The following is a 13,580-nucleotide window of genomic DNA, read 5'->3' on the forward strand; positions in this document are numbered from 1 at the left end:
GACTAGACCCGATCGGGGAGTTCGTTCAAGGTGGGGGTGGGTTAATTTAGTGGATTAAAGTCCCGGTCTAACTGAGCCTAGCTGCGAAACTACCGAATCGAGTCCTCTTTTTGATCCTTGATCCACGCATCCTGCGACGGAGCATGTACTGCGTAAGATGGTTCGATGGTTGGATGGGGGGTTGTTGCTCACGTGTTGTGTGACTTGGACTGCTGCCGGTTTTTTGTAGGGTATACTACTAGGTAGGGAATAGTGGGTAGAAGGAGGACGGTGGACATGCGGACTGATGACAGTTTCGTATTCCATTGCAAATATTTCATTGCAAATATTAAATCTTATCCGATGTCATATATCTCGTTTACTGGAAATGGTTAAAGAACGGGATGATATACACAGAAGCAGGTACATAAGGCTGGAGAAATACGGAGGATCGAGCATCTTGAATGGGAAGATTACGAGCTAATCAATACTAATTCCAATCTGACGTCGTCGTAGCTGAGGTACATAAAGCTTACCGCAGGCTGACTCGGAGCATATGAGTAACACCATCCGCACCACGAGGAGGCAGGAATCTCCCCCTTGTCGGACTATGTCCTACGAGCGTGGAAAAGTCAGTTAATCACCCCCCCCCCCCACATCAAGGGCTGATATGTGAGCCAGCAAGGTACGAGGCCGATCAGCCAAACGGAAAACGCCAATGACGAAGGAATGATCCGTCAAACCTCATTTCCTAAACGGGCAAATGAGCGTCGCGGGTCACATCCAGACGGTCAGATGTACAGGACACCGCGACCCCCATGTCGGACGGCCTCGAGGCTCAATGAAACCAGACTAATATGATTACGGATGCACAATGCGCATCCCTAGGCATTGTTGGTTGGCGTTATCAGCTTCCAGAGAGAGACGGCCTCGATCCGCCAGTTATTATGATACGAGATGGGAGCCTGGACGGAAACAAAGACAGGCCATCCATGCCTCTCCCTCCTTCTCTCTCCCCCCGCATCGGACGTATGTGCAGGACGATTTAGACTTCTCAATAGAGTTTCCCGCATCACTACCAACGCTTTTTCCGTTGTTCGAGACAAGTCACAGAATTGTGCCTCATCTTTGCCAGGTTCCCGGCGTCGGAACCGATGATTGGCGACAGGAGGCCCGGAGTGTGAAGCACTAAATCCATGCAGTCTAATGCCGGGACAATCATTGCATGGCGCGGATGGTTGGCCCTGTTCGTGGAACGGGCCCCCATGTGCAGATGACTTCGACTAGGGTCCAATTACGCCTTCGAGAAAGATCGGTTTGACGGAGATGGGTCACGGATTACGAAGGGCCATGGTCCAGCGAGGTGGGACAGGCAAAACCGAGGTTTCAAGGTCGATACTCGGCCGGAGATCAGAGAGGTGACTCGTCCCATCCCATGCCTTGTCCTCTCCCCTCGTAGTGATACCTACGGAGAGACGGGATCAGTCTGACCGACCCCCGGCTGTCCGGCACCATTGGTCAGCGTCGTTCTCGGTCGACAGTTGCTCAAGAGCGCAAGAGAAAAATCGCGCTGGTTGAACGCATCAAGCCCGTCCGGTCTGGCCGTTAGCCGACCGAGGTGATAGATCGACGTGATTCGAAGCCCTCTTCCCTGCGGCCGCGACTCGCGAGAAAATGTGACGAAAGGCAATCTTGTGACAGCAATAGCCGCCCGGAGATATGTACGGGTCAGTTCCAAACCGGGGACACCAGGTACGCTGTCGATATCAACCCGGCAACGGAACCGACCGGGAATGATCCATGGGACTGTTGCACGCGGAGTCGGGGCCGGATCGTAACATGGCTTTTTTAGCCCACTTCTGCGCTCTGGAAGGAAGCCAGGCACATAAAACACGCATCGGCGTTTCTGAAGAAGTGTGGCGGTGGTCCTGCGTGATAGCTGATTCCAATAATAATAACGAATTCAACGTCACCGAGCAACGCTTACAGTTGGTCCTGCTGTAGGGGGTCGGAAGGTGGGGAAGCGAGGTGCGACGGGCCAATTCGCGGCTGCAGAAACTGCAGCATCATCCCTGGGTGAGGCGACCATATGGAGACGCACAGGCAATCTGAGGGAGGGGTGGATCCTTGGAGAATGGATCCGCCGGGGGGTGTGATTGGATGACAGGTTCCTAGTCGGGGAAAGGCAGAAAATGACGAGGCCGCGTCGGCCTATGAGAGGGGGCGAGAATGCGTGAGATGGTGGGAAGCGTTGCAGAGCAGCGAAACCGTGCGGGGTTTGAATTCGACAAGATGGAAGATAAATGGAAAATAATTAAATTACCGGTGCTCACGGGCCAGACGGAGGACTCTGATTAGTTGATCCCGGGGGATTTTCCAATTCCTCCAGCGAGCAATCACCATCCGCGACGGCGGGGCCAGAAAGATCAGGGTGGGCTGGTGACGGCCGTCGCGCTGCTCATCTGCCCGCCAGCCCGTTTGGGAGGTAAGGATGATGACCAGCAGGAGGGTCACTCCGCCAGACATCCTTTCCCTTTCCAGCGCAGGGTTTGAGGCGAGCCGAAGGGAGGCGTGCTGGCCAAGCGCCCCCTTCGAAGCTGATGGCGATGACACTGACTATCCCCGACCGAGAAAGAGCGAGATACTCCGTAGTCTAGAGAGTCGGAGAGAGGAATGTATGGTGTCGTTGGGTATTTGTATCTCATCCGTTCCTGGCCCAGCCCACGCTGCTGCATGCTCCGGTTGGAGTTCCCAGCTAGATAGATGCATCAATCTTCCCATTGCTATATCCCTTCCGCCGTCTTGATCCATGATTCATTGATTGCCGGATTGATTGATCTGAAACCACACCCGATCCGTCTTTCTTCATCGTCGTGGCCAACAAATCAATGATTGACCGCTCTTTACCTTCCTTTGCTCTGCCCTTTCTCGCCATTATTCTTCTCCCTGCCGCTGCCGTTCCTTTGTTGCCGAAAGGTTGAATGGAGTCCTTGCTATAAAGTCTCCATCGCGGGTTTCATCCAGGCCCCAGTTGCTCCGCCCATCATTCACCGCTGCTTTGGAGAACTCAGGCAAGAACAGGCCCAAAAAGGTGGGCCGGCATACTCCTCTACCTAATTCGATGTTATTCCCCTCGATGCCATTTCGATTATCCGGTTCGATTATTCCTTGAGTGGACTGCGATCATTATTATCTCATTTTTGCCTGACAGCCCAAACCCTATCCCTACGATCGTTCGGCGTGGCATCATCGAGCGTCTTCCACCAGGGACTGCTATATTATTCACCACGACGGAGTGGCACAATCTGCCTGGTTCTTATTCATCCATTGATCATCCAGTCCTTTGAGCCCGTCAACGTGGTGCCACTTCATCGCATCCGTTGTTCTACTTTTATCCTAGTGCCTGTTCCCAGCGTGGCAGTGTGCCCGGAGGTGTGACTGGCCCTATTTATTTTTATTTCGATTATTTCTTTTTTGCCCCTCGGTTTTGTCCGCCTGTCCCGTAAAGCAGTTACCGCCCAGGCATCCATACCGCAGCGCAACCACCCAACCAAAACCCCCGACCGACCGGGTACTTTTTCGCCATTAATACGCCTCTGAACCTTTCCCATTACGGGGCAAACACACCGAGCCAAAAACCTCGTTTCTCCCCCTCTCTGCAGCCACCACCCAATCACCGCCGGCTGCTCTCCTTCCCGTTGCTGGGCCGGACTGCCCGTTCGCTTTGCCTCTTCCGTTCGGTCCTTCTGTTTGCCTTCCACGGCCTTCCCCTGGCTGTGCTGCCCATTTATCATCATCCTCGATTTCCCTCCCGGCGATTTCCTCGCGACTTGCTGCATGATCTCTGGATCTCCCTGGATCTCGGGGGCTTGCTTACCATTTCCCTCCTATTTTCGCCGACCTTCTGCAAAAGCAAGGCGCTTCTCTGGCTTGCTGTCTCTGCGATGAACTGATCCTTCGTCACGGGATCCCACGTCACCGTCACCCCATTCCCACCCCCCAAACTGGCCAGTCAATCTGAACCACCCTGATTCATTCTCTCGCCTCGCCCGCCGCCTTCGCCCCCCTTCTCCCGGATTCTCTTGTGTCTCTATATATTATCTCCCTCTCGCTTGAAATACACGCCAATTCCGCCTAATTATTCCCCTCCCCAGAATCCTTGGATGGTGAATATATGTTGTTCAACCGTTTGAACTATATCTCTCACCATGTCATCCGCACCCGATATCGATCCATATGCCGTGTTGGGGGTTCAGAAAGATGCGACGCTACCCGAAATCAAGACCGCCCATCGAAAGCTCGTGCTGAAATGCCATCCCGATAAGATCAAGGACGAGTCTCTGCGAAGTAAGGCTCAGGATCAGTTCCAGAAGGTCCAGCAGGCCTACGAGCTTCTGTCCGACGATGCCCGAAGAACCAAATACGACCAGAAGGTTCGCATAGCTGAGCTCAAGCGCGAGATGATGGCTCGAGGAGGAATGCCGTACTCGTCCCCGCGGGCTTCGAGCAGTGCTCGGGAGTATCGCGATGGGCGCATCTATGAGGAAAGGGCCCCCGCCGAACCCTTCGATGATGAGATACCCTTTACCGAGGAGCCGCGCACCACGTCTCGCAAGTTCGAAGAGTTTGGAAAGCGCCGCAGTGCGAAGCCTACCGAAGAGAAGAAGAAGACCAAGAGCGTTCCTGTAAGTAACGTTCGTGCCGCGAAGGATACCGCTCGCGACAGCGCGAAAGCGACCCACTCCAATCGGGCCAAGTCCCGTACCAAGGAACGGCGACGGGAAGTCTACGAGAAGAGCCACGAGCGGGTCTATGGGGATTCCGACGATGATGGCGCTTCTGACTCCTCGGCCTCGTCTGTCTACGTGCGTGTCAAACGTCCGTCGGAGTCGAGGCGAAGCCGGGAACCATCCTCTCGAAACCCCAAACCTACGGAATCTGCTCGTCGGAGTAGTCCACGCTATGAAGAGGACAACTATGCCGGCGAGTGGGAATCCAAGCACAAAACCGCTAAAGATTACATCCTCCGCTCCAAAGGCAGAGCCCCCGTTGAGACCGATGCACGCCACCGCTCTTCCCGCTCGCCTCTTCGCCACCGTGACTACGAGTCGGCCGAGCCGGAATCGTCCTCTTCCCGACGCTCTGGTCGATCTGCGCGATCCAGCAAGGAAACCGTGCGTGGGTCCTCCCGCCATGGCTCCTACGAGCATCTCGAGCCTCAAGCCCGGCCCTACGAGCAGAAGGTCCCAAGTGTGCCAACGGCCGCTACCGCGCCTGGAGTCAAGACTTCCTCCTCCTCTCGGCCTTCTCTTTATCCTTCGCGATCCGCAACCACCCATTCTCACCCCCGATTGAAGCGAGAGGGCACGAGTCGATCAGAGCAGGTCCTCCTGGGTATGGCTTATCCGGATGGCCCTCCTCGAACTTCCAAACTAAGAAGCGGCGACCGATATGATTCAGGCTACTCCAGCCCGGGTACTCCGGAAATGCCTAACGGGGAAAGCCCGTCGAAGTCTTCGTCTACTCGCTACAAGATTGTCACCGAACCAGACACAGTTGTGGTTGAACCAAGCATGCCATCACCTCCTCATCCTTCTCCAAAACGCGCGCAAACCTACTCGCCTCCTCGTCAAGAACGCCCGGTCCGGCCGACTCCCAAGCCGGTCCGGAGTAGTACGACCTACAGCTACAAGCCGGACGCATCCAATCGCTACGAAAGCACTCGACCTTCCACCTCTCGACAGCCCTCATCCCGCCATCTCTTCGGCGAGGTAGAGTACGGTGCACGCGGAAAGAATGATATGAAGTATGCTCGAGAAGTCGGTCCCGAACACAGCAAATATCCCACTCGTGATGCCCGCGATTCCCGGGATTCCCGGGATGCGTATTCCCGGCATGTCTACGACGACTACCGCAATCCCCCCATGGGACGACGACAATCAACTTACGCGTAATGAATACATGATAACGACAGTTTATTTGATGTCCCATGGAAACAGACATGACGCTGCATCGTTTTACCAATATTGTGATTTTAGTACATTTTGAACGCCTTTTTTTTGATATCCTTGTTCTCTCTTCTTTTTTTTGCATGATTTCTTTGTGGAGCCAACCCCGCATTCTGGTGGCTCAACCTTCTCTGTTGATTGATTGTTCATCAATTGATTCATCTAGATGATACTCGGTGGCGCTTCACTGCGACCCCACCCGAGTCATCGCATCTACCGGCGTCGGATTCATTCAAGACTGGCATTTTCTCTTGATTTGTCTTTTTGTCACCGTCCGCTATTCCCGGGAAATCTGCTCTTTCCCTCATTTCTCGGATCTGGATCCCCTTATCTTTTCACCTATCTTTCTATTCATATCATCCTATATCCATACTCAATTCACCCTGTGCGGCCCTCGAATTTGCTGTTTTTATAACCCTCTTATGACCCTATTCTTGTGATTATTACTACCGACTGGCGCCTGGCTGGAACAATTTGATGAAATTATGTGAAACTGGAGTAGATGGTTTGGTCTCAATCATCTTGTCCTATGATATCTTATATATTACGCAATAAATGTATGGTTGATCATTTGGTTGATCAATCATTTGCCATATCTTACTCTGAAATTCCCAATCGTAAGAATGAAGTACTTTGTTTGACAAGGCACAATTGGACAAACCCAGTAGTGAATACAAATATTATAGTCCTTGATTCAAGGTATACGTGAACCCATCATAATGAACTAGGGACAAGGAACGTACTTTCTCTTATCCTGAAATGCCCCATAGACATGCACCCACATGCAACCCGCGAACCAGACAAACCCCTCAAGTCCTCAAACCTAAACTAAGACACCATTATGAATAGACAGATGGATACGTAGATATGTCGATACCAGGTAGAACAAGTCCCAGCAGACACAAACGCAACACGACACAATCTCGATACGCAAGAGACAGGGGGGGAAGGAACCAGGGAAGGAAGAAAGGCTTTTGCTAGAACCTGAGTTTGTCTACCATGGTAATACGCTAAGTGATTCATCCAATCAAATATAACATAAAAACACAGGGACAAGAACGAAAACCAAATGAAGAAAATTGAAAACGGGAATGAACATATCTAATAGGTAAGTTAAGTAGGGGTGGGTAAAGGTATTTATAGTATGTAGTAGGCTGGGGTTGAAGATTAAAGGGGGAAGGGGGGACAAGTTGATCGCTGATGGTAATGTTCAAAAGGCATGGTTGAATGGATGGAGTATTTCCTTCCCCCTTCTCTCTTCTGATTTCGATTCTTTCTCTTGCAAAAGTTGATGACCCTGTTTTTTTGTTTACGGTTCTGACCAGTCGACTTGGTCTGTTACTGGGTCAGAGCCGTCCTTGGCGTATGAGATACGAAGACGAAGGCGAAGTTTGGGAGGAAGAGCCTAGGACGGATTGTTAATTCGTTTGCTTTATACTGACCATAAGAAAGGAAAACGGAAGACTTACCCCGTTGAGACCCGCAACTTTCAGCATTTGAATGCCTTCCTCGCCGGCTTCGAGCTCGGCCTTGTTGATCGCACTAAGTTGAAGCCGCTGGCTCTTGGGCACCGCAGCCTGGAGTCCAACGTTGGCGAAACTGTTGAAGTTGGACAGGTTCCGGAAGCGAGCCTGGATCTGTGCGGTGGATGAATTGCTTCGTTGCACGGCCAGAGTAAGGTTGAGATCATTCTTGTTGAATGCAGCATGTGCAGCAGGAGCAGGTGCTGAAGGCGAAGGCGAGGGGGCAGGAGACGTGCTGGATCCTAGGCCTCCTCCGAGGAGATCTAGAGAAGAGCTGGCGGGTTGGGAGGGTCCGGGAGAGGGCGTGTTGTTTCCGTTAGAGCCAAAGAGATCCATGATAGCGCTGGTGTTGGTCTGCGCCGGTTGCTGGGGAGCAGGGGATGGAGATGAGAGTCCCGAGTCGCCGCCGAGAATGTCTGCAAGCAAGTCGGCCGTGTTCTGCGACGATCCGTTGCCAGTCGGGCTAGTCGCCGGGGCATCAGAGCCACCCATGAGATCAAGCAGCATATCCTGTTCCGCCTGTTTGGCGGGCTTCTGCGTCTTCGCCTTGAGAATTTTGCTCTGGCGCTTCTTGGTTGGAGCGCCCAGCACTCTCTGTTCCTCACGGATCTCGGGCGGCGGCATCCGTTCGAGGACACCACGGCGGATTTGATCGTAGCCAAATAGGTTGTTATACTCCACGGCTCGCTGTTGGATTTCAACACTTAGATCGGCCGTGCGGCTGTTCAAGAAGCGACGGAGACGCTCGACCTGCGAAGGGTCGGTCATGCGCACGGTCAACTTCATCGAGGCGGTGGTGATATATTCGATAACCGTGGGGGTGGCATATGTGCTGTTGAGAATGTTGTTAAATAGATCGACGATGTCACTATCCTTGATCTCTTTGACTAGCTCCTCTTCCTCGTACTGACCACCCTCAAGCAGATTGTCGGCATACTCGCCAATAACCCAAGTAGCGGCGAGCGTAAGCCCTTCCTGCGAGATATCCTCCTTCAGCGACAGGTAAAGCTTCTGCACGGAGTAGGTTTGCAATTCCGGCGTGGTCGCAATGAGACGAACAAACGACGACAGAATCTGCTCCTTGACATAGGCACCAGCCAGTTTCAGAACGCGGAGAATCGTGTCGACGTGCCAGCGCTTGTTCGGTGCGAAGCGGTCGGCCGCGATCCCAATCTGGGTCGTCATCGCCGGCTTGAACTCGTTATCGGCCACTTCCAAGAAAGCGAGCAGCTCTCGGACGAGGATGCGCACGTTGCTCTCATTGACCAACATGAAACTGAGATCGAGTGCGCGTCTTCTGATACTGATGTCGGGGTCGCGGAGACACTCCAGGATGGTGTTGCGGTGCCGCTGAACGGCGTTGGGTTCGATCGCGACAACCTTGTTCAGCGTGTTGAGAGCAACGTAACGGATGTTATTGTCCTTGTTCGTCAAGAATTTTCCGAGGATATTGACACCCAGGACCCGCAACCCGGAATCGGCCTCAATATCGAGAATGGTGAGAACGGCCTCGTAGAGGATAGCGTTGCCGACGTTCTTGGTTGAATCGGTGTTGGTGGCCACCTGGGCCAAAATGTCATTGATCAACTCACTAGTCGCCGCATCGCCTCTTCCCAGCACGCGAAGGAGACGCAAGATCTTGACTTGAACGAAAGGATCCGTGATCCCGGAGACGTCATGCTCCGGTGCGTATCCGGAAGTCGTCAGTCCCTTCAAGGCACGCACGAGACCCCCGGCGAGGGGCCGGAACATTTCGATGACGCCCTCCTGGCCTTCCTCCGCTTCCTCCGCCTCGCACATATCGATTACCAGTGTCAGCCCGCACAGTAACACGCCATGGTTCCGGTCCGACAAAAGCGTCTTAGCCTTCTCAAAGAAGTGCTCCTGCAGGTCGGGGACCTTGCGACATATACGCATGGCACAAATCGCTGCCTTTCGTCGAATGTAGGGGTTGGCGGTAGACAGGAGGTTTTCGACTTCGGGGAACAAGTCTCGGGACATTTCGACGGAGGCGATATTACCCAGGGCACACAAAGCGAGCCCGACGATGTATTGGTTCGAATGATTGAGATCACTTCGCGTGAGGTTAGCCCAATGTTTGGCAACAGGGAGGTGTCCTGGAGGGCCGCTCACTTTTTTAGTGAGTTGGTAACCAGTGTTAAAACTTCTTGGTTTTCATCCAACAACAGCATTGTGCCCAAATAACCCAAGCGCTTGTCGGCGAAGCGGTGGGACGCCAACAGTTTCAGACATTCGATCTGACCAAAGTGCGTCCGTTCTCCCAGCGTAAATAGATACAGCAGCTTGGCCACATTGTTTCTCCTGTCCACGAGTATGAGATGAGGGGTTCGGAGGAGCATTGAGACAATGGATATAGGTGGAATGCTGACCGGATGCCGGAATCATGGCTTTCTTCCCGGAACGAGGCACGGATGGCGGCGCTCTCTTTTTGAATAACGGCGCGCTCGTCGGCGATGGTCTTGGCCGATCGAACATTTCGGATGAATTGTTTGACTGTTCAATTGCCATGGCAGAGACAAGGCCGACGGGGTTAGTCGAGGAACAAGACGATAGGGGATGGATGCTAGGACAGTGTGGGGGTGGGCAGGACAGAGAGAATGTCAACACGTACGGGATGCCATGGCGGTCACAGGGACCCCCAACGGGGACACTGGGGAGACAAGAAAAGGGGATACAATGAGGAGCGACCCAGGGTCGGGGACGAAGCAGGAGAAGGGCGAGGGCGAGGGTCGCAGGCAGGCGAGTGACAGAGACGTAGTTTACTTCGTTCACGTTGAGCCTCGTCCCGTTGCGACCTGGCCGTCTTGGCACCCGCCCCGATGCGGTCTAGCGGCCCCTCGTGTGCCCGGTCGGGGGTCTGCCACGTGACGCGACTGCGGCCTGACGGTTCAGGCAGCGGGCGTCTCCTGGCGTATTCGTATGCAGCTCGGAGTGGGACTAAAGAGAGACAGGGGAATTTAGATTACTCCTGAGTTCTCCGTACGATGTAGGCGGTTGAGCTAGAAATACTCCATAGTCTATATGTAATCTATATGAAGAGCAAAAACAAAAACCAAAAAAGAAATGCTCACACTCGGATTCGAACCGAGGATCTCATGATTACTAGTCATGCGCTTTACCAACTAAGCCATGCGAGCCAACTTGTTTTTAACCCTGGGTTTTACGAATTATCAAGGTACTCACCGTAAAACCAGTGATCTCTGAATCTCCCTCATTCACCCCTTCATCTCCATCTTGTCCTTGTCAAGATCACTCGGTCAATTCTCAAGACACCTCGACCATCCCCCACCAAAGAAATCATGTCCACAATCAGACCCTCCATCCGTGACTCGTATTCGTATTTTCACCCTTAATAGAAATAAGGATACTAAATCGGCACCTCGGCGAGTCGGCGAGTCCGCGCCGGCATCAGGTGCGCCCCATGACGTGAGAGCTGCTGCTTGTTTTCCTTTCCGGAATCCCCTCGGAGCCTTGACTGACGCTGGCCGAGGATTCAGAGGGGCTGTACGGTAGATCCGCGCCCGCGAAACGTGTCAAAAGATATGTCCGCATCTCCTGCGCCTCCGACCTCCTCCCAATCGCTCTGGTCCCAGCTTGGTCGTCAGCCTTGTAAGGATCCACATAGGCGGCACTATTTCCATCCAGTTCCCGACCCTTTCCCCTTGGACGCTGTGGATGCCGAGACAAGCTTTGCCATATATAGTCTCTCTGCTTGCCCCTTCTCTTCCGTTGGTGCATATCTCCCGAAAGGAAATTTACTCGTTCCGGGGATCAATGTGAACCAAATCCCCCTTTCCTGGTGCTCTTGACTCCGTCAGCAGCATGTCTACAGCCGTCTCACAGCCAAACGGCTCTCCGGCGTTACGACCCCGTACACTTCTCGCGAACAAGACCCCCGAAGATGCCACCAACCTACAAACTCTAGAAAAAGTCGGTATTGATTCGAGGTAAGAGATCTTCGATATGCTCGGCAGGGATAGCCAGGATCTAAGTGGTAGCTAACCTGAGATGCTAGTGGTCGCTCGACTCCTATCTCCGAAGATGCCCCCCCTTCGCAACATTCGTTGTCGACTGCACGAAAACAAGCCCGCGCTCGAAATCGCCTCTTCTACTCTATCGAATATGTCCCCCGAGTATCCCACTTTGACCCGCAAAGCGATTATCACAACTTCCGCGGGTTCTTCACCCTCTTTTGGATCGCGTTGTTTATCATGGTGGTGACCACGGTACTTCGGAACATCAAGGATACGGGATATCCGCTGAGAGTGAGGGTGTGGAACATATTGTCGGCCAATATCTGGTCCATGGGATTTAGCGATCTTGCCATGGTGACCACGAGTATGTTGGTGTTACCTCTCCATCGGCTGTTCCGGAACAGTAGCGGCTGGCTGCGCTGGTCGAGAGGCGGCATAGTGGTGCAGAGCATCTTCGAGGCGGCCTGGCTGTCGCTTTGGATCAAGTGAGTCCAGATTGTTCCTTTATTTCGCCCTGTCCACGGAGGACTAACTCGTTCACCAGCTGGCCGTTCATGCTGCGATGGACCTGGACTGCGCAGGTCTTCTTCACCCTCCACACCTTGACCTTTCTCATGAAGATCCACTCATACGCTTTCTACAATGGACATCTCAGCGAAACTGAGCGCCGACTTTCGTCGCTCGACAATCCAGGGTCGGTCTCCATGGATGCGGCCGTTCGCTATCCGGAACCAACTACTCGTCGACCTGTCACCCGCCGACCAAGCGGTCACTCCCGATCCCAGTCTATCGTAGAGCTGCGCGAGGACCTCGCCACCGAGCTGACCTCGCCGCTGGGCCGTGTCACTTACCCTCAGAATCTCACTCTCCTAAACTATGTAGACTACATGTTCTGTCCCACTCTGTGTTACGAGTTAGAATACCCTCGGAGCAAGCAGAGGCGGTGGACCGAGATCGGATTCAAGACGCTCGCTGTGTTTGGATGCATTTTCTTACTGACTCTCACGAGTGAAGAGTTTATTCTTCCGGTGCTGAGTGAGGCTAACAGCCAGCTGCACACAGTGAGCAATGTGACCGAGAAGGCATTGATCCTCGCCGAGTCCATCAGCATGCTCCTGTTCCCATTCATGATCACCTTTCTACTCGTCTTCTTGGTCATCTTCGAGTATGTGCTGGGCGCATTCGCGGAGATCACCTGTTTCGCCGACCGTCACTTCTACTCCGACTGGTGGAACTCCTGTGACTGGTAAGTCCATGGTATTTGATCCGCATCATTCCGACTGCCTCTGACCACTCTCATCAGGCTCGAATTCTCCCGCGAGTGGAACATCCCTGTCCACCACTTCCTCCGCCGACACGTCTACTTCAGCTCTCTTTCGCGCTTCTCCAAACCCGTTGCCATGTTCATCACCTTCTTGGTGAGCTCCGTTGCCCACGAACTGGTCATGAGCTGCATCACCAAGAAGCTCCGTGGCTACGGATTCATCGCCATGATGCTCCAGCTTCCCATCGTGGCGGTCCAGAAGTCGAAATTCTTCCGAGGAAAAACCACCCTCAACGTATGAATCTCCTTCATTTCCCTTGGGATCCCATTGCCCTCCTTACTGACCTGTCCACCTGCCCTGCAGAACGTCTTTTTCTGGCTCTCCATGATCTTCGGTCTTTCTTGCGTAAGTACCACCTTTCCCCTCTCTCTCCGCCATCGTCCGTTCCAGTCCACACCCTAATTTCCTTTCCCTAGATGTGTGCTCTATACGTTCTTGTTTAGAACATCGAAGAAGCCAGTGCCTATCGACACTACACTTGTCGCTTTTCCTCTCCCTGTCCTATAACCACCCCTTCTGTACTATATTCCACTCGTTGTGTATTCTACATACGTATATATACATATACCCTGCATTGTAAACCACGTTGTGCTGTTTACTCGCTACATTACAGATTGTGTTTCTTGATTGAATGTTCGCTCCGTGTGTGATTCATTCGCTGTGTAAATTGCATTATCGATTTGTCTGGGGCTTGGGTCTATATACGGTGAGATTTGGGTTCTTTTTGGTTTATATTAAGAGGGTGGTGTT

The 13,580-nt window shown here is 53.0% G+C and overlaps 5 protein-coding genes and 1 non-coding gene across 6 annotated transcripts; 3 read left to right on the top strand and 3 right to left on the bottom strand.

The window, feature by feature from the left end:
• Positions 1-3,046: 3,046 nt before the first annotated feature.
• Positions 3,047-4,002, bottom strand: P170DRAFT_224553 (uncharacterized protein). The gene is made up of 2 exons (XM_024842877.1): positions 3,142-4,002; positions 3,047-3,102 (listed from the first exon to the last, which is right to left on the bottom strand). The coding sequence occupies exon 1, from the start codon at positions 3,816-3,818 to the stop codon at positions 3,348-3,350; it is 471 nt and encodes a 156-aa protein (XP_024702136.1). The 5' UTR covers positions 3,819-4,002; the 3' UTR covers positions 3,047-3,102; positions 3,142-3,347.
• P170DRAFT_224100 (J domain-containing protein) lies at positions 4,003-6,043 on the top strand. Its single transcript, XM_024842876.1, has one exon. It carries the CDS (start codon positions 4,188-4,190, stop codon positions 5,931-5,933), a length of 1,746 nt encoding a protein of 581 aa, XP_024702137.1. The 5' UTR covers positions 4,003-4,187; the 3' UTR covers positions 5,934-6,043.
• Positions 6,044-7,296: 1,253 nt separating this feature from the next.
• P170DRAFT_477700 (AP-1 complex subunit gamma) lies at positions 7,297-10,152 on the bottom strand (the record flags this gene model as incomplete). The annotated part of the gene is made up of 5 exons (XM_024853495.1): positions 7,297-7,392; positions 7,457-9,584; positions 9,644-9,832; positions 9,901-10,024; positions 10,143-10,152. 5 exons carry the CDS (start codon positions 10,150-10,152, stop codon positions 7,297-7,299), a joined length of 2,547 nt encoding a protein of 848 aa, XP_024702138.1.
• A 6-nt stretch (positions 10,153-10,158) lies between these two features.
• P170DRAFT_438542 (uncharacterized protein) lies at positions 10,159-10,492 on the top strand. The gene has a single exon (XM_024849619.1). It carries the CDS (start codon positions 10,208-10,210, stop codon positions 10,397-10,399), a length of 192 nt encoding a protein of 63 aa, XP_024702139.1. The 5' UTR covers positions 10,159-10,207; the 3' UTR covers positions 10,400-10,492.
• A 103-nt stretch (positions 10,493-10,595) lies between these two features.
• Positions 10,596-10,668, bottom strand: P170DRAFT_t149. The gene has a single exon. It is a non-coding gene; the product is annotated as a tRNA-Thr (tRNA).
• A 349-nt stretch (positions 10,669-11,017) lies between these two features.
• P170DRAFT_438543 (putative sterol o-acyltransferase (APE2)) lies at positions 11,018-13,443 on the top strand. Its single transcript, XM_024849620.1, has 6 exons — positions 11,018-11,478; positions 11,547-11,990; positions 12,050-12,751; positions 12,809-13,064; positions 13,134-13,175; positions 13,247-13,443. Exons 1-6 carry the CDS (start codon positions 11,354-11,356, stop codon positions 13,271-13,273), a joined length of 1,596 nt encoding a protein of 531 aa, XP_024702140.1. The 5' UTR covers positions 11,018-11,353; the 3' UTR covers positions 13,274-13,443.
• The last annotated feature ends 137 nt before the right edge of the window (positions 13,444-13,580 follow it).

Source organism: Aspergillus steynii (genome assembly GCF_002849105.1).
Source record: "Aspergillus steynii IBT 23096 chromosome Unknown P170scaffold_6, whole genome shotgun sequence".
NCBI lineage: Eukaryota > Fungi > Ascomycota > Eurotiomycetes > Eurotiales > Aspergillaceae > Aspergillus > Aspergillus steynii.

Excerpts from the sequence above, each read along its gene's own strand:
- P170DRAFT_224553 (XM_024842877.1), bottom strand. The coding sequence starts at position 3,818 with ATGCAGCAAGTCGCGAGGAAATCGCCGGGAGGGAAATCGAGGATGATG.
- P170DRAFT_438543 (XM_024849620.1), top strand. The coding sequence starts at position 11,354 with ATGTCTACAGCCGTCTCACAGCCAAACGGCTCTCCGGCGTTACGACCC. Across the intron at positions 11,991-12,049 it reads TGGCTGTCGCTTTGGATCAA|CTGGCCGTTCATGCTGCGAT; the intron begins GTGAGTCCAGAT and ends CTCGTTCACCAG. Across the intron at positions 13,176-13,246 it reads TGATCTTCGGTCTTTCTTGC|ATGTGTGCTCTATACGTTCT; the intron begins GTAAGTACCACC and ends TCCTTTCCCTAG.
- P170DRAFT_224100 (XM_024842876.1), top strand. The coding sequence starts at position 4,188 with ATGTCATCCGCACCCGATATCGATCCATATGCCGTGTTGGGGGTTCAG.
- P170DRAFT_438542 (XM_024849619.1), top strand. The coding sequence starts at position 10,208 with ATGAGGAGCGACCCAGGGTCGGGGACGAAGCAGGAGAAGGGCGAGGGC.